Genomic DNA, 27,310 nt, shown 5'->3' with positions numbered 1-27,310 from the left:
AGACAAGAATATTATTATTTGATTATTTAAAATAATAACTGGAACATTATATTTGTGCTATATAATATAAACAATATATATATATATATATTGTAGTGATATATTGAGTTTATGTCCCTATTAGCCACCCCTAGATCAATCTAATGCCCAAAAGTCACCTTGACACAGATGTAGTCACGCCTTTCGTGTGACGGCAGCTCCTTTATCCTTCTGCCTCCTTTACTCCTCCCTCATCGGTACAGCAGTGGAACGCAGTGGAGACCTGAAGGAACCCGAGAACTATAACGATAGATTCAGAGTGAAGTCACGCAGGCTGCATAACCTTAATAACAGCCTGATAGCCTCTATAGGATAAATAATCTCTATCTAATCTGCACCCGTCGGTGCACATCAGCCACATTCAGGGGTGAAATGTCATTTCCCGATTGGAAATAGTGCATGAACTCCAAGCCCTGCAGAGATTATTACAGCTTCGCCGATCATGTCTTTTTGGCCTAGAAGTCGGCTTTATGAAAATTAAAAGAAGGGTCAGATCTTTAGGTTTGTGTGTGTGTAGGGGGGGGGGGGTTCAGTGTGTGTACCTGTTTCTAGAAGCCCTTTCTTGATTTGTAGACTCACTAGCCAAGCAACTGTACAGTAATGGCCGTCGGTCAGTCATTATTATTCCAGACTGAATTATCTCAACAACCATGCGATGGGTTGCCATTAAATTTGGCAAACACATTAATTTCATGGTTGCTAGAGAATACATATAGGGACTTTGATACCCTGACTTCTCCTGTCACACCACCATGAGGTCGATTTGTGGTTTTAAATTAAATGTACTAATATTAAAATATGGATTGCCATGAAATTTAGTCCATACATTCAAGTTCCTCTTTAGGTCGAAATCTATGATAGATTTTATTGTCACAAGGATAACCTGTATTTATTCAACACAGTGGTTCTTTCCATTTTAATCCCTATTTAGCCCTCCATATCTCTTATATTTGTGAAGTGTGTGTATATATACATTAGTGAGAAGAATTATCAATTTAAAAGGGGGTGGGACATCTGAATAAACCCCCATCATGTTATTTCACTCATTTCAGCCCCAATCCTCCCATGTGTCCCCAAGGGAAGACCGTGACCATTTGCCCTCCTGAGGCTCCCTGTTAGGACAGATTGATGGCTTTAACCCCATCAGGTGCAGATGATCAGGCTGTGTCACATCGGTGTTCACAATAAAAAAAGTGCAGGGCCATTAAATCAGGCCTCAAATGGCTGAAACACAATACTCATCTAATGGCAGGAATCCCTGATCCGGATCGCCCCTTTAACCAGTTGTACCTTCCCCTGAAGCCCAACTGACCTCCAGGTTTGTGATATTTTCTGTTGACAGACCAACATATGATTTCATGCCATGTTTGCTCCATAATAATGCTATTCGAACGTCTCTTCTTTTCTTGTTGTGACGGCTGAACAATGCACGAGGAAGCTGTGTGATGTTGTTATCCATTCATCGGATTTTCTAAGGACAACATCAAACTCCAGCGGCTGCTTTCACAACACTTTTGTGTGACTGTCCATATTCCTACATTCTTTCTGTTTATGACAATAGCTGTGAACGAGCTGCGTCAGCATCTGTTCGTGGCTCCTAAAAGCAGCTCTGAGGGTCAGGACTGACCCCGGCCCCGGGACGCGAGGGCCAAAATCAATAGTCGTCTTCTCCCTTTTGTCTTCTATCTTTAAATGAGTCAGTGAAGTTGTTTGTTCTCCATACTTTGAAGCAGGAAGCACATGCAATGACACATACAAAATGTTATATGTAAGATTAGAGTTTGTATCAAATAAATGCACAGTAATATACTTTTCATGTTAGAGTTGGGGTCATAATTAGCTGCTTGGTATTTTGGGTTGTTGTGTTCAGGGGCCGATTCCACAAAGATAAACTTTAACTATGGATTTAACTCAAAAATAAATACATAGTAACACGTAAGACATCTAAATTCATTACTTGCACACATCTGCCAAAGTCCAGATTATCTTTAGTAGATGCCTGCATTTGGAAGAAGAGAGCTGACAGGAAATGAGTAGGCAGAGAGACGAGAAAGGACATTGACCACAGGTCTCAGGACAGAACAGACGGCGATTCAGCACCTCAACCACTCAGTGCCCCTTCATTCCGGACGCGGCTGTCATCAATATTATAATGTGTGAGTCGCTCACCTCGGCATTACCATAGACTGAATATAAGAAGTGGGTATCCTCGTTTTGAAGCCTCGAGTTGGGCTTTGCCATCTTGTTTTCTTTTTGCAAACAGAAGTCACAAAAGAGGGAGGAGTTAAGTACAACCAAACTCTGACTAGGACATTTTTACGAGACCTAAAAGGTTCAAATTGACTTTCAGGAAGTGAACACTGTAAACGAAGACCGGACAATGCTGTGATAGTAACATGTGAATCACAAAGTAGTTCACAACGCACTTCAGGTTTCACACCCGGAAGTTGCTGGCTCAGCATCACAGTTTAGATGTTCGTCCTGCAACTTTACTGTTTCTACTTCTAATCCTAATGTGCACATGAACACAACTCCAAATACATGATAATGTTGCTCTGTAACTGCTGAGTGTGTAAATAAAGTCAAGTTCACCAACCTAAAAGGTCAAAGCTGTGTTTACCACTTGTTCTTGCTGCGGTCCAAGTGCCCCCAAAAGTATTGCAGGTTTATTACAATGTAAATGCTGCAAGCATTAGTGTATTTTAAATCAACAGGTCAGTTTTCTCCCTCAGGCCACAGTGCAGGAGAAGAGGCTGAGAGCGGAGCGAGGTCCTGGGATGAGCGCTCGCTGCTATTTCCCTGTTTCCCCCAGACCTTCAGGTGGAGCACGCTGGGAGACGCTCTGAGGTGAAGAACCACACACGAAAAATAAAACACCCTCTGCAGGGAAAACCCTTCTCTGACGTTGTTGACCTTCAATATTTGCTGACTCACGCATCCCCCACTCTTCCTCCGCCTCTTCTTCTCTCTCTCCCTCCCTTTTGGGGTTGTTCTTTTCCTCTCCTGTCTTTCTGGGCGCTGAGGACGTTGATCAATGGTCTTGCTTCTTTGTGTGGGCTCACTGTGGAGTGACCCGCTTTGGTCACTTTGTCACACGCACAGATGCACACACACACGTGCACACACCATGCGCACACATATACATGCACACACATTTATGGAAATGGGGGTCTTGGCCTCCATCTTTGAGGTGTCCGGTTAGGGATTGGGTTTGGAGATGGATGACAGTTTGAGTGTGTCACACAAGGGGGAAGGAAGGTTTCGAGGAGGAAGAGATGAGGGGTCAAGGGGTCAGGAATTTGTGGCTTAGCCTGTGTTGTTCGATACGGCAGCCGGGTGACAGCAATACCTCTCAGAAGTCAGAGAAGTTGTGTTAGTCCGTTTTCTGATGACACACATTTCATTTTCTGGACACACTCCCTCCTCTGCAATGCCTCCCTTTAAACTCATATGTGTCAATCGGTGTTGGATAGCTACAGCACAGTTTTGAGTTTTGTGTTTGGCTGACGAGCAGTTCCACAACAATGAGTCCAAGGCCTCACAGTAAATGGCAGAGTTTGTGAGATATGTCGGGTGATCATTATGTGTTGTCCACACGGCAGCAGCTGTCTTCCTCTCTTCTTTCCACCGTCTCCATTACAGATCTCCTGTCTGCTCGGCTCTCCGTCTTTCCTCCAGTCAAGCTCAGCCTGTCCCAGCCCAGCTGTCCCCTTCCTTCATTAGTCGCCTCACAACGACACCCACGGCCTGCCGGGGCAAGGTCACTTTCAAAAAGACTTCTACTTAGTTCCTTATTTTTGGTTAATACGTGTTTGAGACAATTTAAAGCTGCAGAAATGAATGTTTTTATGTTAAAAGCCTGCAAAGATGTATTTGTTATAGTTTTTTACACACACACAGAGACAAACAGTAACATACACACATAGTAACACAAATACCACACACACACACACACACACACAATAGACTGAAACGCTTTCTGGTGTAGTATTTTCAGCATGGAGACATGGGCCGTGTTAATGTCAGTAAAGTGCCAAGTCAGAGAACAGACGGGAACTTTCTTTTCACTTGTTACCGTGGGACCCAAAGGGAGGTGCAGGGCAGTTCTAGTAAAGAGAGAGAGAAGACACACACACACACACAAACGTACTCACTCCTACAGCATGACTCAGCCCTCCTAGTTTTCTATAGTGGCACACAAGATAAAAACCTAAAGTGGTTAACTTTGTCTGATTTGTAATGGGCTGTAAAGTCGGTATATTTACCATGTCAACCATCTTAGTTCAGTTTGTCAGCATGTTAATATCTGCTTATTAGCACTACACACACATTATTTCTGAGGTTGATGGAAATGTTAGTAGTTTTGGAAGTATTTGCAAAGTAATGGTAGCAACCTGTTAATCACAAGGTAGCCGCAGCCTAAAGCTCACCTCGCTTTATCATACCATCATTTACTGAATGAACACTATGCTGTATTAAAGAAGACTTGTAACTCGCGATTGAGACCATACACTCTTGTTTATGGTCACTATTATAAAGAATGCAAGTATAATTCCTTAATTCACCAGAGTCCTTAGCAATCATCCTCCGGGAACCGTGACTATATTTACAAACCTTCATGGAGATGTATCCACTAGTTGCGGAGATATTTTAGATTCCGATACGAGCTATGAAATAAGTTTGGCAAAAAAATTCTCTCTCTCTCTCTCTCTCTATTTTATTTTATTGCGATTTTAATTTTGTTGAGTTTTGCAACATCGGTCAGGCGAAACACAACATTTTAAGACATCAGCTTGAATTCCAGGAACTCGTGATGAGCATATTTCACTTTTTACTTGGTTCATTGGTTGACCACCCAGTTTCGAGATAAACCTGAAAGGTCACAGGATAAAAGGATAAGAAAGAAAAAACAACATTTCTGTCACACGGCGATGAAGCGTTTGAAAACCGAGGCCATAAAATATGAGCGATCACAATGTGGCTTCCTCTGATGGTGTCACATGCCCCAAATGTAGAGCAATGCATAATCAAAAGATGAATTGAGAATTAAAATAATCGCTATTACAGCATCAACACATCATTCAAAATACATGCACAACCTTTTCAATCCCTCTCCACTCATTCTGTTACCTGCTGATTAAAACTCTGCACAACAGAGCGAGTGCAGTGCAGGCACGAGATGAGCAGAAACATGTTACGAAATTTACCCCATTTGAGTGAATTGACCCCCTCCCTCCCTCTGTAGCGCCTGCAGCTCTCAATGTAGTCAATGCTGTTTGATCATTGCTGTGCTCCCCTGAATGCCCCTGTGGGTTGTTCAGCGAGCACACACACACACACACACGCTAAACACAAAGAATGGATTTTTTTTTTTAAAGAAGTTCAATCTGATGCAGGATTGTGTTGAGGCAGAATGTGTGAAAGAGAAGGGGATGGATGAAGCTCAGGCTGAAAAGAAAAAGGGGTGGAGAGAGAGAGAGAGAGAGAGGCAGAGGAGAGTAGTGTGTGTGTTGAAAGAGGGGGACGAGAGGCAGGGGGGCTGGCGGACAAAAGTGAGAGAAGGGAGGGGAGGGAGGAATGAGGAGAAGGAGGAGGGGGAGGCGGTGCTAAGGCAGACAGCAGGGAAGGAAAGCTGAGAAGAGGAACATTGGAGTGAAGTGAGAAGAGAGAGGAGGAGGAGGACAGGACAGGAAAATAAGGGGGCTTCCATTTGAAAGTCCTTGTGTCAGGATATGAGGTCCTGGCACGCTGCAGGAAGCTGGAGTGTTGTAGAGAAGAGGTAGACGACCGGGGAAACGAAGGAGGGACGGGGAGAACCTGAGCCAACAGAGACTGGAGTGACTTCTACTTTTTTTCTCCCAAGCGAGACGGAGACAAGTGGAGGCAGCGATGCCGAGCTCTCACTGGGGTGAGTGTGGAGCGAGGAAGAGAGTGTGTGGTGGTGCATGTGTCTGCATAATGAGTGTGTGAGTCTTAAACTCTCCAAACTCAGGCTCTCTTTGCCCTGCCCTTTATCCCACTTTGGCTTTGTTTACATTTTAACAGACATTTTGCCTGAGGAAACGTTGTATTCATGAGCATCTTGTTGTGAAAATAATGGGAGGGTCTGTAACAGAAAGAGTTTGAGACAAAAGTTGCATGGCCGGCCCATTCACGCGCCAACACTGGTTTTAACAGGACTGGAAACCAGTTTTGGAATGTCAGTGAAAAGTTGTTGTCTTCAAAAATCTGGAGGAACTGAGAACTAACTGGTCAAATAGGGATTGCTGGAAAACTTGGTTTCCTGTCTTTTTATCAGAGATTGAAGGCAGCTGGATGATTCAGAATCAGCTGACTTAGTTTGAAGTTAGTTTTCTCAAGTTGTGAGCTGCTCTTGACCCTGGAGTTTGTTGGACACACAGAACCACTAGCTTGGATTTGTTAAGGTGGGATGATACGTTTTAGGTGTGAGCCCAGGTTTTCTAATCCCGACCCTGAGTAATCTGCTCATTACGGAATGTCGGGGTATTGATTTGAAATTTCAGCCCTCTCGAAAAGCTGTCCCACCCTCTGGACGGTTGGCCTGGAGGAGGAAGAGGAAAGAGGAGAAGGAAGGGGTTATCCTGCACACACACACACACACACACACACACACACACACACACACACACACACACACACACATGCATACACACACACATACATTCAAAATAAGAAAGAGCATGAGGCAGGAGATAGATTTCCACCAAATCAGTCAATTAGGCTGTGTCTCAGAAGTGTGACCAATACAAAACATGTTTTTATCCAGAAGTCTCAAAGGGAATCTTGGTTTCTTTTGATGATGAAGCACTTTGGGAGACACAGGCTGCAGTTGTTTCTCTTCTGTCTTACCTACGAGTGTAATTACAAGACTCCTTGCGTGCCCTGGGCCACATTTCTCATCAACTTTGTTCTGGCCCAAGAGTGATGTGTCAGCATATGTTTTTAGTCAGGACGGTTAGAGGGCCATCCATTCACCCAGCTCTTTATAGTAGCTGGTGTTTGACCCAGTCATGTTGAGGTTTCATTTGAGAGAAGACTGTAATTACGCAGACTGGCTTTTGGCGTTTTGAAGGAGTGACGTTCCACTCGATGAACTTTGCGGCTGTAAATGAGCAGGTGACGAGACACAGACGTTGACGTGAAGTTTCACTCAACGGGAGTGAGAGTTGGGGGACACAGAAACCGAGAAGATGTGTTGCCTCATCTGCTCGGAACAAAACAAATGAAGTAAATGTGTGTCACGTGTGGCAGGTTGCATACGTAACGCTTTCCAGCTGTGTTGACTCATGCTTCCTGTGGTTGTGTGTGTGTGTGTGTGTGTGTACAGCATTAAGCAGCTCAAAATAAAAGGTAGTGAGACCTCTTTCTCTTTTGGTTTCTCATACCTTTCCACTTCTTTCCTTAGAAAGAAGATAGCCACAAATAGTCGGGTCCAGGTTGTAATCTCTCTCTCTCTCTCGCGCGCTCTCTCTCTTTTTCTCTTTCTATTCGATAGTTTATTGTAACTCATAGGAACCAAAAACCTCCGTTAAAGGATTCGAAACAGGATTTAGCTTCGATTTGACTCCCTATCCTCGGCTTCGTTGTTTTCCAGTAATCCCGTCGAGCTAAGTGTCATGCCAGGTATTTATGTCAAGCCTCGAGTTGAGAAGCACGGTGGAACTCTGAGACTGAGAGAGAGAGAGAGAGAGAGAGAGAGAGGAGAAACACAGGAAGATCGAGAGACAGCCAGACGTCGGCATGGCCTCTGTTCAGTTTGCTGAATAAGTGTTTTCCACACCAGTCTGTCCCCCCTCCCCTCCATCTTTCTCCAGTTTACATCGACACGGACAGTGCATTTGAAGACGTGTGTTCATGGGCTTCTTTGCCCCGTCGGATTTGTTCTCAGATGAGTGGAAGTGAAGTATACATTGGCACAGTTAATAGGCATTGCTGCTTATGTAAGAGCTGCTGCCTGGCTGTATTTAGTAGCAGTGTGTATGTGTGTGTGTGTGTGTGTGTGTGCATGCATGGGTGCGTGCGTGTGTGCGTGCGTGCGTGCACTGTGATTTCCCTCTCAAGCTGTGACACCTTTGCTGAGCAGATATTGTGGCCTACTTGTCCTCACTGAAGCCTGGTAGTAAGTTAACTGCCCTTCTACAATCAAGGCCCTTCCCTCCTCCTCCTCCTCTTCCTCCCTCACATTCTGGGTCACATTGTCAGTCAAAGTGTTGTTGCTTTCAGTGTGAGATAGCAGGCCCCTTCTTCTCTGCTATCTGCCCTATGTTAAACTGGAACAATGGGCTTCCACTGTTTATACAGCCAAAGCAGCAGGGGGTGAGGAAGGGAAGTTCAGAGAGGTAAAACGTTACTCTTCTCTCCACATTTGGGGCAATGAGAAATCAGAACAGACTGAGGACCTGGATTTTCCAAAATATACTCCAGTAACCGGCACGCTTAAGTCAAAATGACCTGTAGCCTACTGATGAGAGATCAGAGCTGCTCCCAATTATTGTATTACGTCCGAGTAAAAGAGTGAAGGCTGAACCGGCCACTGATCCTGACAAACAGTAGTCCACTGGCCAGACTAATCTCTGTGTCTCTACCACCGGCATTCTTGGTATTTCCAGTGTCTGCGGGCCTGACCACTGACCGCTGTTGGATAACTGTCAGTGACTGGAAAACCTCCTGGAAAATCCAACATTTGAAGCTGACCAGGAATGTCCCCTATTTTACTGATACCTCAATTTCCTCCTTTGCCAGCTGACTGTGAACCAGCACCTTTCAGCTCTCAAGTGCTGTGCACAGCAGGGATTTACTTATTTACTTATTATTTGTTGAGATAGTTCCTAATTTTACAAACGTACAGTTTAGTTGTCAAGGTAAAATATCAGAGGCTCCAAGAACTTGCTGCTCCCCGGACAATAAATTGTTTAGGCTCATCATCCTTCATGAAATCACACATTTTAATTTTGATGTAAACAAAATATTGCATGTTAATTATTTATCTTTCGAGGTGCTGGTAGGTGTGTTTTGTACACATTGGAAAGAGCAGGCTACCTGTTGCCCCTGTTCACAGCATCTATGCTAAGCTATGCTAGCCAGGTGCTGCCTGTAGCTTAATCTTTACCATTCAGTGGTATCAGCTTTCTCATCTAACTCTCGGGAAGAAAGCAAACAATAACATTGTTCTTGAACTTTGGCTTCTGGCTTCTTTTGTTTAAAAAGAGGTCTTTTTTTAATACAGTTCTGGTATGTTATTGGCAATAGTATCACAATAAATGTCAGATGATACCCTAGAGATGCTCAAACAAAAGAAGTACATTCAGTTGAGAGCTTTACTTCTAGGCATACAGTAATTTATCATGGTGAAGCTTGACGTGGGCTCAAAGCTTTGCTTTGCAATACCGTGAGAAAATATTCATGCAACTTCTTTTTCTTTAGTCAGCTATATATTATTATATTATATATTTCTCAACTCATTTCAAACAGGTCCTTTAAATATGCATGCAATTGGCACTTTTTCCCCCCAAATGACCAGAGTGTTTTCACATGGCTGTGCTGCGACTTTCATGTCATTGACGTCTACTGCATCACATTTCAATATATTACTGGCTGCTCTCTCTGTCAACCCCCACAGGGACTGTGTGTGTGTGTGTGTGTGTGTGTGTGTGTGTGTGTGTGTGATAGAGAAACAGAATCGAGTCACCCCACTTCTCCAGCGTTGGAATTGAGGCCAGATGCTTTGAGATGCTAAAGAGCCAAACTGTCTGCTGTCAGACTCACTCACTCATTCACCTTTTCACTTATTCTTTCTCTTTCTTCCTTCGGCTACTTCCTTTTTCCCTTATCCTGTCTCTCTATCTCATGTTGCCTCGTGCATGAAAAATGTGGGCCTCCGCTGCCATAGCAACACACCCAAACAGAGGGAGAAGCTAAAGTCTGTCACGGCAACAAGTCGGTTGTAAAAGAAAAGAAGGGGAAAAAAACGGACTGGGGGAGGACCTGTTGCCAATTACTCCACACGTTTCAACTTTTTAGAAACCTTTGTTCTGTGAGTTTTTTTAATACCACAGAATACCTGAACTCACACTCTTTTATTAAGCTACAATGATCATGTTACTTTGCCACAAAAGGACAATGTCTCTCTGGTTTGAGTGAAAAGAGACTTGGCAGTGAGGGCGTGGGTTAATGAGGACCGAGTAGGTTTGCACGCATTCAGCAATCTCATACACACACACACACACACACACACACACAATCACTGCAAGACCTTAAAGCCAAGCCATGTGGGAGGAGGTGACAGTGAGCGACCTCTCAGACAGACAGTCATTGTTTTGGAATGGAGGTCTATTATAACCTCAGGTCTTCTGGCAAAACATTAAAGAACTTCAACTCATTTTACAGTGGAGTCGACTGACTTCACTTCAATACCATTTTCTTGCCTGTTTGAAGTTTTATTGTAGACTTTCAGTGTGTATATACGTGACAACTACATGGGAGAGTAGATTAGGTGTTGAGTGATTGCCTCGCTGAGGTATTGTGTGTTGCTGCCTTGCCTGTACATGTGGATTTTCTTTTGTTGGCAGCCATGGAGGATTATTCGACTCACCTAGCCTGTTGATTTTCTCTCTACCTCTGTCTCTCTCGGCCTTTCTCACTCTCTCCATCCACTGGTCTCAGGATTATTCAAGGCCACAGGCTCTGTTGACCAAAGTGTAATATTTCTGCTGGTCTGAACAAGCTCTCAACTTCACACCGGACTCTTGCAAGTGAAACTCTACCAGGCAATGACTACCCATTAAAAAATAAACTCAAGAAATGGAAAGGAATTATTCTTATTTTCACTCATATTCTGATACTTTCGGGAATACCGTGCCATCCCTGATCTAACAATGTCATACTTTCCACCTGTTGCTCTACTCTTCACACTGGCTTTGCCTTCGGTTAGTCACGCTGTGGTGTTGCCGTTAAATAAGGGGCAGAAAATCTAGCTGCACACACCAGTGAGCAGGGAGTCTTAGGAGAGGGGGATGGAAAAGGAAAGAGTGACAGGCGAGCAAGAAAAGAGAGGAAAGGGATATGGGTGAAAATAGTCAGGAACAGGAAGGAGGGATGAAAGTGGAGAAAGGAGGTGGAAGACCTAAAGAAAATTATGGCAGTTTGTGAGGAGGATTTCTCCTTAAATGGTTAAAGCTGCACAAATAAATGTTTCTATATTAATAATGGACCAAATGGCTCAAAGTGACAGGGGTCGCTTGTAGTGAGAATTATTACCCAACCCTGCAGTTCCTCTTAGCTCTACTTTTGAATTATTTTTTACCTTAATGTTATAGTTTTTCTTATAGCATGTACAGTAGTTTTAATGATTTGGTTCACTGTTGATATAGCATCAATTTTAAAAAGCTCTAAAAAACCACAACTATTCACTATCCACTCAACATTTAGCATTTAGCAGACAGATATGTTGGTTGAAACCAAAACAGAGTTAAAAGGAGAGTTTGGACAAATATTTAGTGTCCACATGATTCCCAAGTGAAAGCTCATGTGGTTACTTGTAATCAAATTGATAAGGTGATAGATAATGTGTTGATGTTGTGTGTGTTAAAAAACAGAATTATTGCAGCTTTACCTGAGACAGAGATACATTTATATTAATCAAGTAATCATTTGAATTCATTGATTTCAAACATTTGCTGCTTCAGCCAGCAGACTGGAAACATTGCATTAGTTTGAATCTCCATGAACAAAACCAAGCATTAGCACAATGGCGAGCACCACACTTTTCTAGGCACCTTTATCCACGTTAGAACAACCCTAATCCTCGTCTGTTATCTTGACAATATCTGAAAGAGGCAGACGTGGCAGTAAGATGATAAAAAAGAGAAAAGTAATATGTTTGGTGTTCAGCAGAAGAGGAGATGGAAAGATATGAAATGATGTCTCTCTTTACATTGGATTTTCCTTTTAGGAGATCTCAAGGGGCTCAGACCATGGTGTCTGTGTGCCAAATAATGTCTAAACAGGATTATAGATGCCTGGTTTTCCCAAGAGCTCAGGCCTCTTTAAAGCCGGTCCTTGGGCTACCTGGTATTGGAATTCCCTTAAAGCCCCAACCGTCGTCCCCACCCAGCCGCCTTTGTGTTATTGCCGCTAAACCAACTTCTTATTCTTCTGACTTATTCTTGCTTTTCTAACTTCGTCCTCCAGCAGAGTTTCCGGAATAGCTCGGAGGCTGCATGTGATTGTGAGGGGAATAATGGGCTTCCTCTCCTGGCTAATATTGGTGTTATAAACAGATTTACCATCCCGGGATTATTTCCCCATCACAGACCCCACTTCTGGATCTTGTTAGTGAGCAACCTCTGAACCCCTTTTTTTTCACCCTGCAGTTTTGCTCTTACTCATCCCGGGCCAATTGGTGGGATGTGGAGGAAAAACTCTCACAACCACTTGGTGTATTTCCAGTTCCTGTCAGAAGCAGTGAGAATGCTTTAAAGCAGTGGTCACCAACCTTTTTGAGCCCAAGATCCCTGACCTCCGCCTTCATGACGACAAGATCTACCTATTGAGGCGTTGAGAGAAAACGACTGTCCAGACTGGACTTATGACTTTTTATTTGGCCTAATTGTCATTTTGGTCCAGCGTTCAAATTGATGTGACCAGGTACACAGAATTTAAGTGTAATATAACAAGTAAAATATTTGTTAACCGCACACAATATGAACAAGAAAAAACACATTTGCAATGAACAGCTGGATGAACTACCAATATAAATGTTGTATTTATTTACATTTCGTTGCTTCTGTACCTGGACTCTAGCAATGACAATAAATTGAATCCAATCCAATTACAGCACAACACTGACAACATGATCAGTCAGTGCAACTCATGTAAGTTCAGCTCTCATCATAATGCCATCACGTCATGTGACTCCAGTCAGAGTGATGGCTGTGACTGAACTCTGGCTGTGAGCTTGTAGTTAGTTCATAATCACAGACAGCCAGTCTGAGGCCGTCTGTCAGCTCCTGGTCTTTGATTTGGTGATTTTCTCAACTTCACTGACGAGTTTTTCGGGGCAAAATTGGTATTCATGAACGTTTTCTCATCTGGGATTGGTTCTGAACTCAGAGCGTTGGTGATTACGTTCACATCAGCTCTACAGACATCCTCAGATTTAAAGAATTTTCATAATAATAAATATGAGAATCACCATTTGTGACTCCTGCATCTGTCCCTTTTCAAATAATAGTATAAATGCAATTGCAATCACTTTCAAGTAAACCAGATTGCTCTATGGACAAGAAAAAAGCTCAATGTTGAGCTTTTGTTTTGAAGGACAACTGCAGAAAAGCCCAACTCACGGAGGTAAGACCTGGCAAGTCGCCAAGAATCTCGGCTGTCGCGCACGCGCAGGCGTAACCTGTTAATGCCTTAACGTAAACATGTACACGAAGGTACAGGCATTTCAACATATATTTATTGATGACTTAGTTTTATGTCGGTGTACTTTGAGCTTGTGTAATATGTGAAGTTATCAATAAAGGTCTTTCTGCATTTCCCCCTGCGCCCCACCTGTCGTGGTACGTTCCCTCTTTCTGGGTGCACAGCTGAGAACACGGCTGTCAGAGAACCCGTTTACAGGCGTTCATGAATCAGGCGGAGATCTTTTCTGACGTCAATCTTCCAGTCAGAAAGAAAACATTTCAGAAGACACTTCAGAAAATGTTCTAAAACAAGGAACAATGTGTTTTTGAATTTATTTTCATTTTATTTTGGAGATCGACAGGGAACGTCTCCGAGATCGACCGGTCGATCGCGATCGACGGGTTGGCGACCACTGCTTTAAAGCCATTCAGCATCATTTGATAGTTTCAGGAAGCAGTGTAAAGTGGCCCTGGGTTGACCCCTTAATAGCTGGCTGCAACACTAGTTGAGTTTATTTTTGAACAACGAATCAAATGCCTCGCTGAGAAAAACGCCTCATAAAAGACTATCGGAATGATTTCAGGCACTTGAGATGTTTTCTATTTTTAGTGACAATGTTTCTCTCTGCCCGTCTTCTGCTGTTAAAGGCAGAGGAGGATGTGTGTACGATGGAGGAATGAGTGGAGGGGTGGAACAAGGATTGTTTTACTTTCTAAGAGGAATGTAGCCAATAAGTGGAGGAGAGGAGGGCTTCAATAACTTTAAGAAACAACCAGTGAGCAACATCAGAGGAGGAAATCAGTTTTTGGGATGTGTTGCCCGAGTAGCCAGAACAAAAACAGACCCTTTGAGGTCAAAGGGGTGGGAGGGCAGCCAGACCTGCTCCCCTCCTCTCATAAAGGGGTCACAGGGTTAGCACTGAGGGGTTCGGGTTGACGGTCACACAGGGTTGTTAATTCTATTATCCCTGCCTGAGAGGTTCTTGTCAGGGCTGGGAGTGAAGAAGAGGTGGGCACGGCTGGATAATAAAAGGTGGAAGGAGGTTCTGAGGAGTGAAGAGATCACATACCACACATATCTTAATCTCCTTGAGTCATGGGTGCTCATGAAGTCTGTCTCCTTTCTTTCACTCCTCCTCACTCTCTGTCACATAGTCACAGACATGCTGTTTAGTCAATATATAGCCGGCAGGAGTTAAGCCACCCTGCTGCAGGAACATTCACAAATCATTTTTTCCCCCTCTCATTTCCCATGTAGTGCAGGATAACACACTTTTTGATCCGGCGACCACATCATTTGAAGCATACTGAGGCCCCGGGGCTGCGAGAATATAAGCTATTGTTTCACAATATTGTGCTTAAAGTTACTGTGAGGAACTTTTAACTGGTAATGAAACAGACTCAATGTAATATGAAGGTCTCTATATAACCTACATAAGTAAACAAAATCATCAGCGATTGGCTGGTTCCTATATAGTTGTTTTTAATGCTGGCTTGAAGGGAAGGGATGCCAGGGAGAACCAGACCCAGGACTGCACGTAGCACAGTCACATTCAAGGTTTTCTAAAAGGATTCTGGTGCTCGGAAACATGACCACTTCATGCCAAAATGAACACAATCAATATCAACACAAAATAGTACATGTTTAAATGTTTTTTGTTTGTTTTTTATTGTGAAATAGTTTGCAACACACATATTATATCAGAGGATTCTGCTATCTAAAATCTATTCTAAGGACAGGTTGTACTTTAACCACAAGGTATGCCGAATGTACGTGAAAGGTCATGTGATATTTGTTTGCAGGCGTGTTACTATGGACGGATTCTAAAACGGTGCTGAAACTCTCGTGCGGATGGAGATTGTTTTGGGTATTTTAAAACATATGAGTGTTACAGCAGCCACGACTCCTCATGCTCAGAGTAGGTTCTATGCAGAAGTCAAATTTAATGTATTTACCTGTATGTACATGACCATCGTGTTAAAATGTAATTCTTGTAATGTCATGACTGATGAATGATGTGGGCCCTGTTGATGCATCCAGGGTTTTTGTGTATGGAGGTTAATGTACATGTGTGTGTGCGTCTGTGTGCGTCTGTGTGTGTGTGTGTGTGTGTGTGTGTGTGCAGACATAGATGATGGATTATTCCACTAGGCCAGACAGATTTGGTCTTGGCTCCACAGACTGAGGACATGTGTCCCCTCTTGGTCCCTCCGGGAATCTAACACTGAAAATACTATCTGCAAATGAAGGACTTAATCTGCTGCCACTTATTTATGTTAATAATATGTATCCATGTTTCTCATCCTAAAAATAGTGCAACGACCAAGTGAAACGATTATTCCTTTCTTCAAAGACAATTTGATTGGCGTGTGAGCACCGTGATCATGAAACAGTGAAGCAACTGCTTTTAAAATCTTTTTAGAAGTAATACATGGTCGACTGTTCACCAGGTTCAGACAGGGACGTTCAGGAGAATCGCAGCTGCAGATGGTGATGACTGTGACTCATTCTCTCTGTGTCTGTCATCCAGAGTCTCCACTAAATCCATTCGCTTTTTCCACTTCCTGTCTCGTGAATGACATTGACAACTAGAAAATGCATTTCCTGCTGAACATGCGTTGGAATGCTAACATCTGAAAGCTTGAAGCTGAAAAATAAAAAATAAATTGCTGAAAATGTTTGAAAATAGCTGAAATATGAAATGAACAACTGAAGATGTCTGGAAATAGCTGAAAATGTCTGGAAATAGCTGAAATATTTTTTTTAAAGCTGAACATAGGTGAAAATAGCTGCCAACAGCTGAACATATCAAAAAGGGAAACTTCCTGAAAAAGTACAAAAGTAACAAAAAGTAATAAGAAAGTAATAAAGTAATAAAAAGTAAAAAGTAATGAAAAAGTAAAAAAGTAATAAAAAGTACAAAAGTAATGAAAAAGTACAAAAGTAATGAAAAAGTAATGTAATAAAAAGTACAAAAGTAATGAAAAGTTATTAAAAATTAACTAAAAGTTATTAAAAAGTTATAAAAAAGTAAAAAAGTAATAAAAATGTAATAAAGTATTAAAAGTCATTCACACTCACATTTATGGGCAATTTAGAGATCAATTAACCTGAGCATGTCTTCACGCTGCCAAGGGGAGAACATGCAACCTCCACACAGAGGGACTGCCCCGACCGGGAATTGAACCATCAGCCCTCTTGCTGTGAGGAGACAGTGCTAGCCACTACACCACCGTGCAGCCCCACCCATCTAACCTATTTAAAAAACTAATAATAAAAAGAATTCCTACGTTTTGTGTTACATCGATAAAATATAAATATGTTCATCTGTGTAATTGATTTAATTAAATGTATCAAATCAGATTTAAATGTGTCACCTCTCAGCAGGGCTTGCATCGTTTTTTTGAGTGCTGTAACTGGAAAAATATAACTGTTATTGGATCAATATCACTGTAAAGTAATACAAATTAATAAAGTTATAAAAATAAAAATAAAATAAAAATAATAATAAAAGAAAACAATTAAAACGTAATTAAAAGTAAAAAAGTAATGACAAAGTACAAAAGTAATAAAAAGTATAAAAAGAAATGAAAAAGTACAAAAGTAATGAAAATGTAATGTAATACAATTTAAAAAGTACGGAAGTCATAAAAAATTTAAAGTTATGAAAAATTATTAAAAAGTTAAAAAGTTATAAAAAGGTTTACAAGTTATACAAAATCATATAAAAGTTATCAAAAAGTTTAAAAGTTATAAAAAATTATTAAAAAGTAAAAAAGTACTAAAAAGTTATAATTTCTTTTAAAGTAATTAAAAAGTTTAAAAGATTTGAAAAGTACTAAAACGTCATACAAAGTTAGTTATAAAAAAGTTTAAAAAGTTAGAAACAATTTAAAAAGTAATAAAGTAATACAGAGGGAACTAAGTTATACAGTAGCGAGGTTCATTCTTAACTAATACGAAAAACAAATACAGCTTCTAACCAAGTAATTTAGTTGGTATGAGTCTGCATTAATCTTCACACAATTGATTTAATTAGTCATGAAACATCCATGTAATTATTACACAATAGATATCACAAGTAATCCTACAGATAAGGATAGACGAGATCGAAACACTGAGTGGATTTTCAACAAAAGCATTTGTTAAACCCTGATAAAAAAACGTGATCAAATCACCAAAATAGTAGAATCAATAGAGAGGAAAGATTCAGCCGAACGCGCCGATATGTTTGTTTGTGGGTTAAATGTGACCTGAGAAACTCTGAAGCTGGCTCTCCTCTGATATCTCTCCATTTAAAGACACACGCACGAGCACGGGGCCACACACGCGTGCAGAAGAACTGTCCGACTCCAGGTTTGAGAAACAAATGTTTTTACTTCAAAACAGACTGGTTATGAGTGAATCGACACAAGGGACAAAACACACAACAATCTGGCAGGGGACAAGGCAAAGACTGGGAGAATATATAAGAGGGGGAAACACAGGTGTGGGACATCGGGGATCAGGGAGGCGGGAGTGGCTGGGGCAGGTGACGGGAATGAAACAATCAGGAGAGGCTGAGGGCAGGTGCAGGGAATGATCAATCACTGGGGAGACAGACACAAAATTAACAGGGTGTTACATGCACGGTGGGGGGGACATTTTTTATATAAACAGCTGTTAAGTGGCTCTAGCTGATTACTTTTATGAGTGACAACATGCCTTAAATCAAGAAATAATGTGGCTTCATTGCCATAATTGTTTTTCTTTTTTAATTGTAATAAGTTTCTATCTTATATCTTGATACGGCAATTATTAAAGATGATGCCTTGAATAACCATGAATTTAATTCTTTACACCTGAGCTTTTCCTACTGTCTCGAGTCCAAATGTCTTCTGGGGGGAAAGGCAGCAGACGTTTTTGCACAGGTGTAACTGACAGCAGAAACGAGGGTCTGTTTCGTTCAAGTAAAACAATATGATCCTGAAACACAAAGATGGAATCTAACCATCATCCAACCGTCCTGTTAAGACAGTGAGAAAAAGATTTCTCTTCAATAACTCTTTTGTAGCTGTGTCCTTCTCTGCAAATATGTGGACAATAAACTAAATTCATAATCTTTACTGAATAAAATCAGCTGCTTGACAGTAATAGCTGTTAAATATGCTTGCAACATTTACTTCACTGCCCACTTAGAAATATCAGTGAGAGTGGAACACCTCGCACTCCCAGTTCAGTCTACACTCTGGTGAAATATTCTAAAGATGCTACGCTTGTCGGTGTCAGTGTACATCGTATCATGTCTTCAATCTCGATGTGTTGCTGTACAATTCAAACTGCTGAAGTTTCACTGGTTTCCACACAGTGCAGCTCTGTGAAGCAGTCTTTGCTGGGTCCTAATTCCTGCCCTGTTAGTGGATACTATTACTACAACTAATAACGGTATTTAAGTACATATCAAAACAAAGTACTTCACATACAAAACAATAAAAACACACAGCAATAATAAAATAAAATGTGTCAAAGAGCAACAAAACAGAATACAATAGTAAAAACCCATAAAACAGAAATGAGATCACAGAAGACACAATAAAGTATGCCTGGGGGCTCTTATCTCCAAAGCTCTGTCCCCCTTAGTCTTCAGAGACTGGAATAGATAGAAGACCCCTTCCCGAGGATCTCAAAGTACGAACAGCGTCAAATGGGGACAAAAGATCTGAGAAATAAGTCAGACTATTTAGTACCTTGTAAGTAATTACCTTGAAATTAATTGAAAAATATACTGAAAACCAAATACATCAAACCAGGGTGATGTGTTTGAACATATTTACTCTGGTAAAAATGGTGTACATTGTTGCATTATGAATCACTCAGAAAAGACAAAATACATTATTTTGGAGAACTTCCTTTAAATGTTAGTGGGTTAAAGGGCCATACACTTGGTTGTGACATAATTGGTTGTGACATAATTGAAAGAAAGTATTATGTTGATCTGTTTGTTTGAATACATTTTCTTATTTTCTCTCTCAGAGTGTGTGGTGGGTCTGACGCCGTCGGGGTGCCATGGCTTTGGTCCAGTCATTACCTGTGACCGTGAATGACCACCTGAATCCTGGTCTCGACGTGCAGCAGTGCCGGCCACTATCATCCCATTCCCCCTGTGGGCCCTGCAGCTCCGAGATCGCCATGGGTTCTGTCAGCAGCCTCATATCAGGCCGAACGTATCAGGAGAGACACTGCCGGGCCGCCAGCGAATTCACCGCCAAGTCACGGCGCTCCACGCCGGCCACCAGCTGCTTCCGGCTCCATGATAACAGCCTCCGCAGCGGAAGCTCCCTGGAGCAGCTGCTGGTTATCAGCAACCAAACGCTTTCCTCGGCTCAGATTCTTCCTCCGCCGCTGCCCACCAAGAAGCAGCTCCGGCCTGGTAATTCTGCTGGAGCAGGCGATGGGACGGTCGCCGGAGCAGTAGATGGTGGCACGAATGGAAACTTGGGGTTTGTGAGTGACGAGGTGCTGATTGGAGACTGTAACGACAACCTGGTCGTTGCAGCTGCAAGCCCCTGCAGCGACTCAGAGGACCAAAGGGACAACAGGACTCTGAATGGCAACATTGGAGGGCCTCCTCCCAAACTCATCCCAGTGTCCGGGCAGTTGGAGAAGGTGAGGGGAGCAGACCAATAGATTGGTCAGGCAGATAAACTTATTGCAGGTATTTCAGTGGATGTGTTGGCCCATAAGTAACAAGAACCTGCAGCACAAACAACTAAGCAAAACTAGGTTTGAGGTCATTGAAAAACAGATCTCCATGGCAAAGTTGACAAAGTTAAATAGCAACGTCAGGATCAGCCTAAAAGAAAATTCAGTAGCAGTCGAGCTACTGTATCGTATATCGGATCAAATCTGTGAGATGCAGCTGAAAGCTCCTAATGACATGAAAGTCTATATGTAAAAAAGTAATTCTTTCAAAAAATTAATTATATTAGTTTCCCCTGAAAGTATTGTTTTTGAATGTAATTCACATTCAGGGCACTCGGCTGGAATAGAAAGTAGAAACACTACCTCTCTAGTGTTCTAGCTCCTTTGAGCATGCCACTCCATAAGTGCTGGTTCTTCAAGACATTAAGTATCCTTGTGAGGACTTTTTCTCTTCTCAAATGTGAGCATGTTTCTAGCATGTGCTGATCTGTTTTACAGCTGATTACATCAGCCTAATTGGCTTTTCATTTCCATCGATCCAGAGGGAAGCTTAATAACTGGCCTTACGGCTCTGATGGATCATTCAACAGCTACTCGCCCTGCAGAAACAAAGTCAGAGCTTGCTTACATTCACTGACGTATTTAGGGAACGCTGAGGAAGATTACTAAGAAAAATGCTTTCAGAACATATGAGGAACTTTCACCCTCTGTCTTCGTCTCCCCTCTTCCTCCAATCTTCTCCCTCCTCTTTGTTTCTCTGCCCTTTAATCCCCTCCCTCTCTTGCCTGTCCCTCTATATCTTAGATGATAGGAAAATCATTAAGGAAATCGCTTAATGAAGCTCATGAATATCAATTTTAACAAATTAAACAAATCAGAGCCTAAAGGGGTGACCCGCCAGCATATCACTCACCTCTTTCTAATGAGTTGTATTCAGCCATTGCTAATAGCGCTGCTAAGCCTTCATCAACCACTAATGCTGTTTTTTATAATGATGTTCTTTCAGAACATGGAGAAAGTGCTGATCCGTCCTACAGCGTTCAAACCTGTCATTCCCAAGAATCGTCACTCTGTGCAGTACTTGTCACAACGGCCAGGGGGAAGCAGTCTGTCAGAGAGCCAGGCCAGCCTCAACCTCCTGCTGCCCCTTGGAGGGTCCAACAGCACCAGTGGCACGAATGGCATCGGCGGGAGCAGCAGTTCCGGCTCTGAAGGGAAGCGCAACTCCTACAGCGGATGTCGTAATGCTCGGGGAAGCCAGTCCTACTCCATGTCAGATTCAGGGAGGAACTCCCTCTCCAGCCTCCCTACTCACAGCAGCACAGGCTACAGTCTGGCCCCCAGTGAGGGCTCTGGGTCTGGCTCCGGGGTGCAGCTGGAGCCCGTGCCAGGCCTGGGCCGAAACACTTCAGGTCCGAGTGGGAGCCACGGCCACACAAACTCAGACAGTGGACGTTCCTCATCCAGTAAGAGCACAGGCTCGGGGTCGCTAAGCGGGCGCGGGCAGCCACTGTCCGACAGCGGGTCCTGTGGACACTCGCCGCCACTGGTGGAGGGCTACGAGGCGGTTGTGAGGGAGCTGGAGGAGAAACTGAGGGAACGAGACCTGGAGCTCCAGCAGCTCCGGGAAAATCTGGACGAGAATGAAGCGGCCATCTGCCAGGTGAGACAAACTGGCCCAACCTACAACCTTTAACCCTTGTGTTGCCTTCGGGTCATTTTGACCCGAATCAAGATTACACCCTCCTGCCGCCTTCGGGTTAATTTGACCCCATTCAATGTTTAATGTCGGTGTTCTTTCGGTAGTCAACAAACAAACATAAAGTGCCTCACACTTAAACTTGGAAAACAATATTAATTCTAATAATTTTCTGGAGGTTTTAATTGCTGGCGTCAAATTGAACCCAAAGGGTAAAATATGTTAGTAAATATAAAGGTAACAGGAGGGTGAAACATTGAATCGGGTCAAAATGACCCAAAGGCGGGGGGAGGGTAAAATATTTAATCGGGTCAAAATGACCCGAAGGCAACACAAGGGTTAAAACACCACTTAAATAACTTGATATAATAATGTAAGTACAGGTAAAACATTGACCTCCGACCTCTAACCTGTGTCTTCTGCTCTGAAAGGTTTATGAGGAGAAGCAGCGTCGCTGTGAAAGAGAGATGGAGGAGCTGAGAAAGAGCTGTGCGTCAAAGATGAAGCAGGCTTCTCAGAAGGCTCAGAGGGCGCAGCAGGTATTACAGTTACAGGTACGCTAAGTATTTAAAACGCTTTTAATACATTTACACAGAGAGAAAGAGTTTCAACTTATTTAGCTGGTCTTGTGCTTTAGTCGAGCGTCTGGATGTTCCTTCATTGAGACTGCGTTTCTTATTCAATATCAACATATCTGTTTCAGTATTGAAGGCGGTTGTAAAATGCGGATCTCTGTGTGTCGTCAGGTATTTCAACTACAGCAGGAGAAAAAGAAGCTGCAGGAGGACTTCTCCTCACTGCTGCAGGACAGAGAGATGCTGGAAAGGAGGTGTGCCACCATCCAGAGGGAGCAGACCCAGCTGGGGCCACGTCTGGAAGAGACTAAGTGGGAGGTGAGCGAGAGTCAGACACTCCAGAGGTGTTTGGGGATTAAAGCGATTAAATGTCACTCTTTGACTCTGGCAGTGGATTTTTGCTTTGAGGTTTTCCTTGAAGGAGCAAGCACACCAAAAATGTTATTTTGTAATCTTTCACAAGAGGCCATTTGTCTGTATTTTCAGCACTTCCACCTCTCTGTCTAACTGTTTTGCTCGTGACCCTCCAGGTGTGTCAGAAGTCAGGAGAGATCTCCCTCCTGAAGCAGCAGCTGAAGGAAATCCAGTCCGAGCTCAGCCAGAAGGCCGGAGACATTGTGGTGCTGAAGGCCCAGCTGAGAGAGGCCCGTTCTGAACTGCAAGCCAGCCAGGCTCGATCACGCGAGGCCGGAACGGCCGTGCGGACACGATCTCTGGAGCTAGAAGTCTGTGAGAACGAACTCCAGAGGCGCAAGAGCGAAGCTGAGCTGCTCCGGGAGAAACTGGGCCGTTTGGAAGAAGAGTCAGCCCGCCTCCGTGACACGCTTTCCAATCACAGCGGACACTCTCTACCCGGAAGTCTAATCATGAAAGGGCAATGCATGAGCCTCTCCCTCCAACAGGGTCGAGGAATGGCAGGGAGGGGCGGTCCCAGTCCATCTTTATACCGAGATGCAGAGGAGACTCATCTGGTCTGGGGAGGGGAGAGTGACGAAGCCAAGGCTCAGAGGCAGAATGCTGAAGCAGTTTTGGGATTCAGACACCAGGTACAAGGTTTCTATTCATTATTGAAACTATCACAAGAAAATATTGTGATTTTTTCTCACAAAATGTATTTCATCCTGATCCAATGTTAGATATTCTACTACAAAACTAAAATATAGTTAGTAGTTAAAAGTGTCTTGATGCTGCTTTTATGTTAATGCATCAGTGTTAATAATTGAATATTGCAATGTATGATTACAATCACAATTTTAATTTTAAACACAAAAGTACATGTTGCTGGTCATACTTCTGAACCTTTATTTATTAGAAGCTAACGATCAGCTTTACCTGAAACAGAGTATGTTTACACTGTGGTATTCGTCACTCAGGTAAAGGAAGTACATACTTCTTCCACCACTGAAACGGTTCAGTTTCTAACATTTCTTCTCATTCGCTCAGGTGGAAAGGCTGAAGGCTGAACTCATGTACGAGAGGAGGACTGGCGAGGAGCACCTGTCACGGTTTGAGGATGAGAGGAGGGTGTGGCAGGAAGAGAAGGAAAAGGTAAACAGGAGCAAGGAGAAAGGAGAAATTATAATTGTTTTCTTCATGATTGATTTTCAATCTCTGTCATTTTCATTCAATGTCAAACCCGACAAAATATCTCACTCTGATCCTGCCAACTGATTTTCTTACTTACCCTATTTCCCTCCACACAGGTAATCCGCTACCAGAAACAGCTGCAGCAGAACTACATCCAGATGTACCGCAGAAACCGGGATCTTGAGCGAGTGATGAGGGAGCTGAGTCTTGAGCTGGAGAACAGGGACATGGAGGACTATGAGGTTCACAGTGGCAGCAACGACATCCACTTTGAGGAAATCACCGCCACTGAGATCTAAACACACACACACGTAATTATCGTAATATATGCACAGAAACATGGAAACACAACACACAAAAGACTCTCTGAGAATGTTAATCAGACATTGAAGTCCAGGCCGTATACCGCACTGTCTTCAACATGTCTTTACCTGGACCACTGAGCAAGCATTCACCACTCGTCACTATCAAAAGGGAAATCTCCCAAGGGTGTGTTCTTACTTCAGTAGTCCAATAAATCCTTATAAAGTGTCCCCTCTGGCACTTAACAGGTTTCACTCCACGATAAAGCCAGCACAAAGACTTTCTTCCTTCTGTGGGAGCAAAAGCAGAGAAGAAAGTATTTCTTCCTCAGACCACGTTCAAATCAGGGTATTCAAAATAGTCGGGAACTTGAAGCAAAACAATGTAACTACATGTAGGCACAGCAGTGTGGTCAACGTGCAGTAACCCTTTTGCGATAGCACACAAGGTTAAACACCCGGCCACCAGCATGCAATGATGCAACAGGACAGCAGTCCCATCGACACCACCGCGGCTATTAATGATGACCTCATCCACCGTCCAAATAACAACAGCAACTGCACTAGTGCTCCAAGTAACTACCGAAGGGAAACTAAGACCAAACATCTGCTCTTTGTATTTCATTGTGTTCAGAGTGTCAGCATTTCATTTCATTTTAAAAAATGGTAAAAGAATAGGAATATTGTTGTTCGCATGCTCGATTTCCTCAGCAGTGTGTATTTGAATAAGAATGTATCTTCACTGTTATCACTCCAGAGCAATGCAGTAAAAAGGATCATCACAGCCAGGGAAACATGGCACCATTTTGCACAACTTTTCTGTGCAATTTAGTTTGGGGTACAACTCGTTCTTGTGGAGCAAATCATGAAACGACAACATACCAGTTTGGACATTCAAATGTGGACATCCTAATCTCTCATTTCCCAAACCACGAGGACACAGAAACCAAACATTTAAAAGACGCTGCTCATGTTTTCTAGACCATCAACGTTCAAGCCGTTGCATCTGACTAATGTGTCAACTCAGACAACACACCAAACTCTGACATAAACATGTGCATTTCACAATTATGTAGCGCTATAGGAAGCAGACCGTAGCATGGGAGATATCACCAGGATGCTGTTGGTTCTCCTCTCTCTTTCTCCTTCTGCCTTTGCCTCTATGTCTACTCTCTCTTTTCATCTCTATCTCTGCTTTTTACTACTAACTATTTTTATATCAGTCAGCAGTCGGTATCAGGAAGCTAAAAATGGAGTATATTCCTTCAGTTGGGTGGGGACGATACTGAGAGTTGAGGCATGCTTTTTCAGAGTTCCCCTTTTTTCTCCTTCATTCCCATTAGTGCTCTTTATTTAGCTTTTCACAGCCAAAAGCCAAATATCACTTTTAAAGTCTTCTTAGGTTGCCCATGACTATAATCTTCACTGACTGCTATACCGGTAGCAAGACTGGCATGCCTGCATGTCTTTGTTATATCATATTTTCGAAGATGGTGGTTCAGATAGCAGTGAGGTGGGAATGTGCACATGCAGTAGCTCCAGTGTCCTCGAGGCAAGGTGGCTGTTAAAGCCCTGAATATAAACCGAGGGGAGCATGTTAACATGGGAAGCTGTTTTTCACAGTAAAGGCAGGGCTGTGTACAACACTGAGCATGATGGGTTTCTACAGGGGGGGGAAAGTAAATGGCTTTTATTTTACAAAGAGTCTATATCAAGGAATAACAGTGAAATGGAAATCTATGTTTTGGAGATGTTGTATATTTTTCTATATATAGCACCTGGAGATATTTTGTTGTAGTACTGATATAAGTTTGAGTTTAATATACAACGTATACAAAAGAAACGTCTATATGTACATAAATATATATATATCACATACCAATATTTCAAATGATGGATCAGTTGTAAATGGAGGCGGCAGCCTAGAATAAGTGCACCTAATACTGTAATGCATGAACATATGTTTACATTTGTTATCTGTGTGACACAAACTCTCCGGTGACCAAACTTTGCAGCTGATGAACACAGTTAGGAGCTTTTATTTTAGGCTCAGTTTTGACCTGTTGTCTCTCCATTTTGATTGATCTTTCATTTATTTGTCAGTATCATAATATCGCACCGATTCATGTCTTCATCTTTGGGTTTCGCGCTTGCCGTTAGTTTGTAAAAGCACGAGAAAGGTTATTTTTCAGTGACTTCTTCGTAAAGTTGTGGTCAGAGATGATGCAAACCAAGAAAGTGTTATGTTTCTTATACTTGAAAACTCAACCCCTTCCAGTAAATGTGATCAGCAAATTTGATCAGTCTATATTTTGCATGACCTCACCACCTCCACTGTGGTTTGAGAGATTTTGTAGATTATTACAAACCTGCAACAATTTACATGAAGCCAATGGGAAGGGACTTTGATGGGAGCAAATTGTGTTTGTCCAATCATATTTAGTTTGTTAACAAGACCTAGACTGTTACTCACTCACTACAGATGAGGTTCAGATTAACACAGGAGATGCAAACCAAACTGAAATATACTGTGTGCATCCCGGACTTCTGCTTTTTCCTCACATCTCAGTTCTCTTCATCGTCAACTGTTTCTGTGTAAATACGTAAAACACTTTATAGTATAACAGAGTGACATTGTCTTTTATTTAGACAAAATATCTATTTCAAATGTAGCCACTGTGACTAGACCAAAGCAACTTAACACATTGTATTCTTTTTTGTGGCATTTTTCTCATCCTTTTGTGTGTATTTCTTTAATGTTTACTTACATTGTGTTTTCAGTAATTCATAAAGTATCTAGTTGTCATGTATATTTTTATGTGTACATTTCTTGTACAAATGACTGTTTTTAATTAAAGAACAAGTTGTCACACCTTCGACCGACAGTATTGACCATGATATCCTATTACAGAGAGTGGATCAGTCGATTGGCATTTCAGGCACCGCAAGTTGGTTTAAATCCTATTTATCAGATCGATCTCAATTAGATGAAGCCCCAT

The 27,310-nt window shown here is 42.4% G+C and overlaps 1 protein-coding gene across 2 annotated transcripts in view; it reads left to right on the top strand.

The window, feature by feature from the left end:
- LOC130207005 (leucine zipper putative tumor suppressor 2 homolog) overlaps positions 1–27,188 on the top strand; it is a 40,870-nt gene extending 13,682 nt beyond the window's left edge. The window contains exons 1-8 of one of the 2 annotated variants that reach the window (XM_056435355.1): positions 5,735–5,947; positions 19,480–20,112; positions 21,155–21,811; positions 22,279–22,401; positions 22,594–22,740; positions 22,953–23,468; positions 23,866–23,970; positions 24,126–27,188. In XM_056435355.1, coding sequence (XP_056291330.1) covers positions 19,513–20,112; positions 21,155–21,811; positions 22,279–22,401; positions 22,594–22,740; positions 22,953–23,468; positions 23,866–23,970; positions 24,126–24,308 — 2,331 coding nt within the window. In that variant the 5' untranslated portion in view covers positions 5,735–5,947; positions 19,480–19,512 and the 3' untranslated portion in view covers positions 24,309–27,188. Of the gene's footprint in view, positions 1–5,734; positions 5,948–19,479; positions 20,113–21,154; positions 21,812–22,278; positions 22,402–22,593; positions 22,741–22,952; positions 23,469–23,865; positions 23,971–24,125 lie in introns of those variants that run through there. The other variant, XM_056435356.1, reaches the window with a different exon arrangement.
- The last annotated feature ends 122 nt before the right edge of the window (positions 27,189–27,310 follow it).

The sequence above is a fragment of the Pseudoliparis swirei genome, chromosome 17, assembly GCF_029220125.1.
Source record: "Pseudoliparis swirei isolate HS2019 ecotype Mariana Trench chromosome 17, NWPU_hadal_v1, whole genome shotgun sequence".
Taxonomy (NCBI): domain Eukaryota; kingdom Metazoa; phylum Chordata; class Actinopteri; order Perciformes; family Liparidae; genus Pseudoliparis; species Pseudoliparis swirei.
Note: the sequence above shows the minus strand (reverse complement) of the source record. Positions and strands in the feature narration are given on the sequence as shown.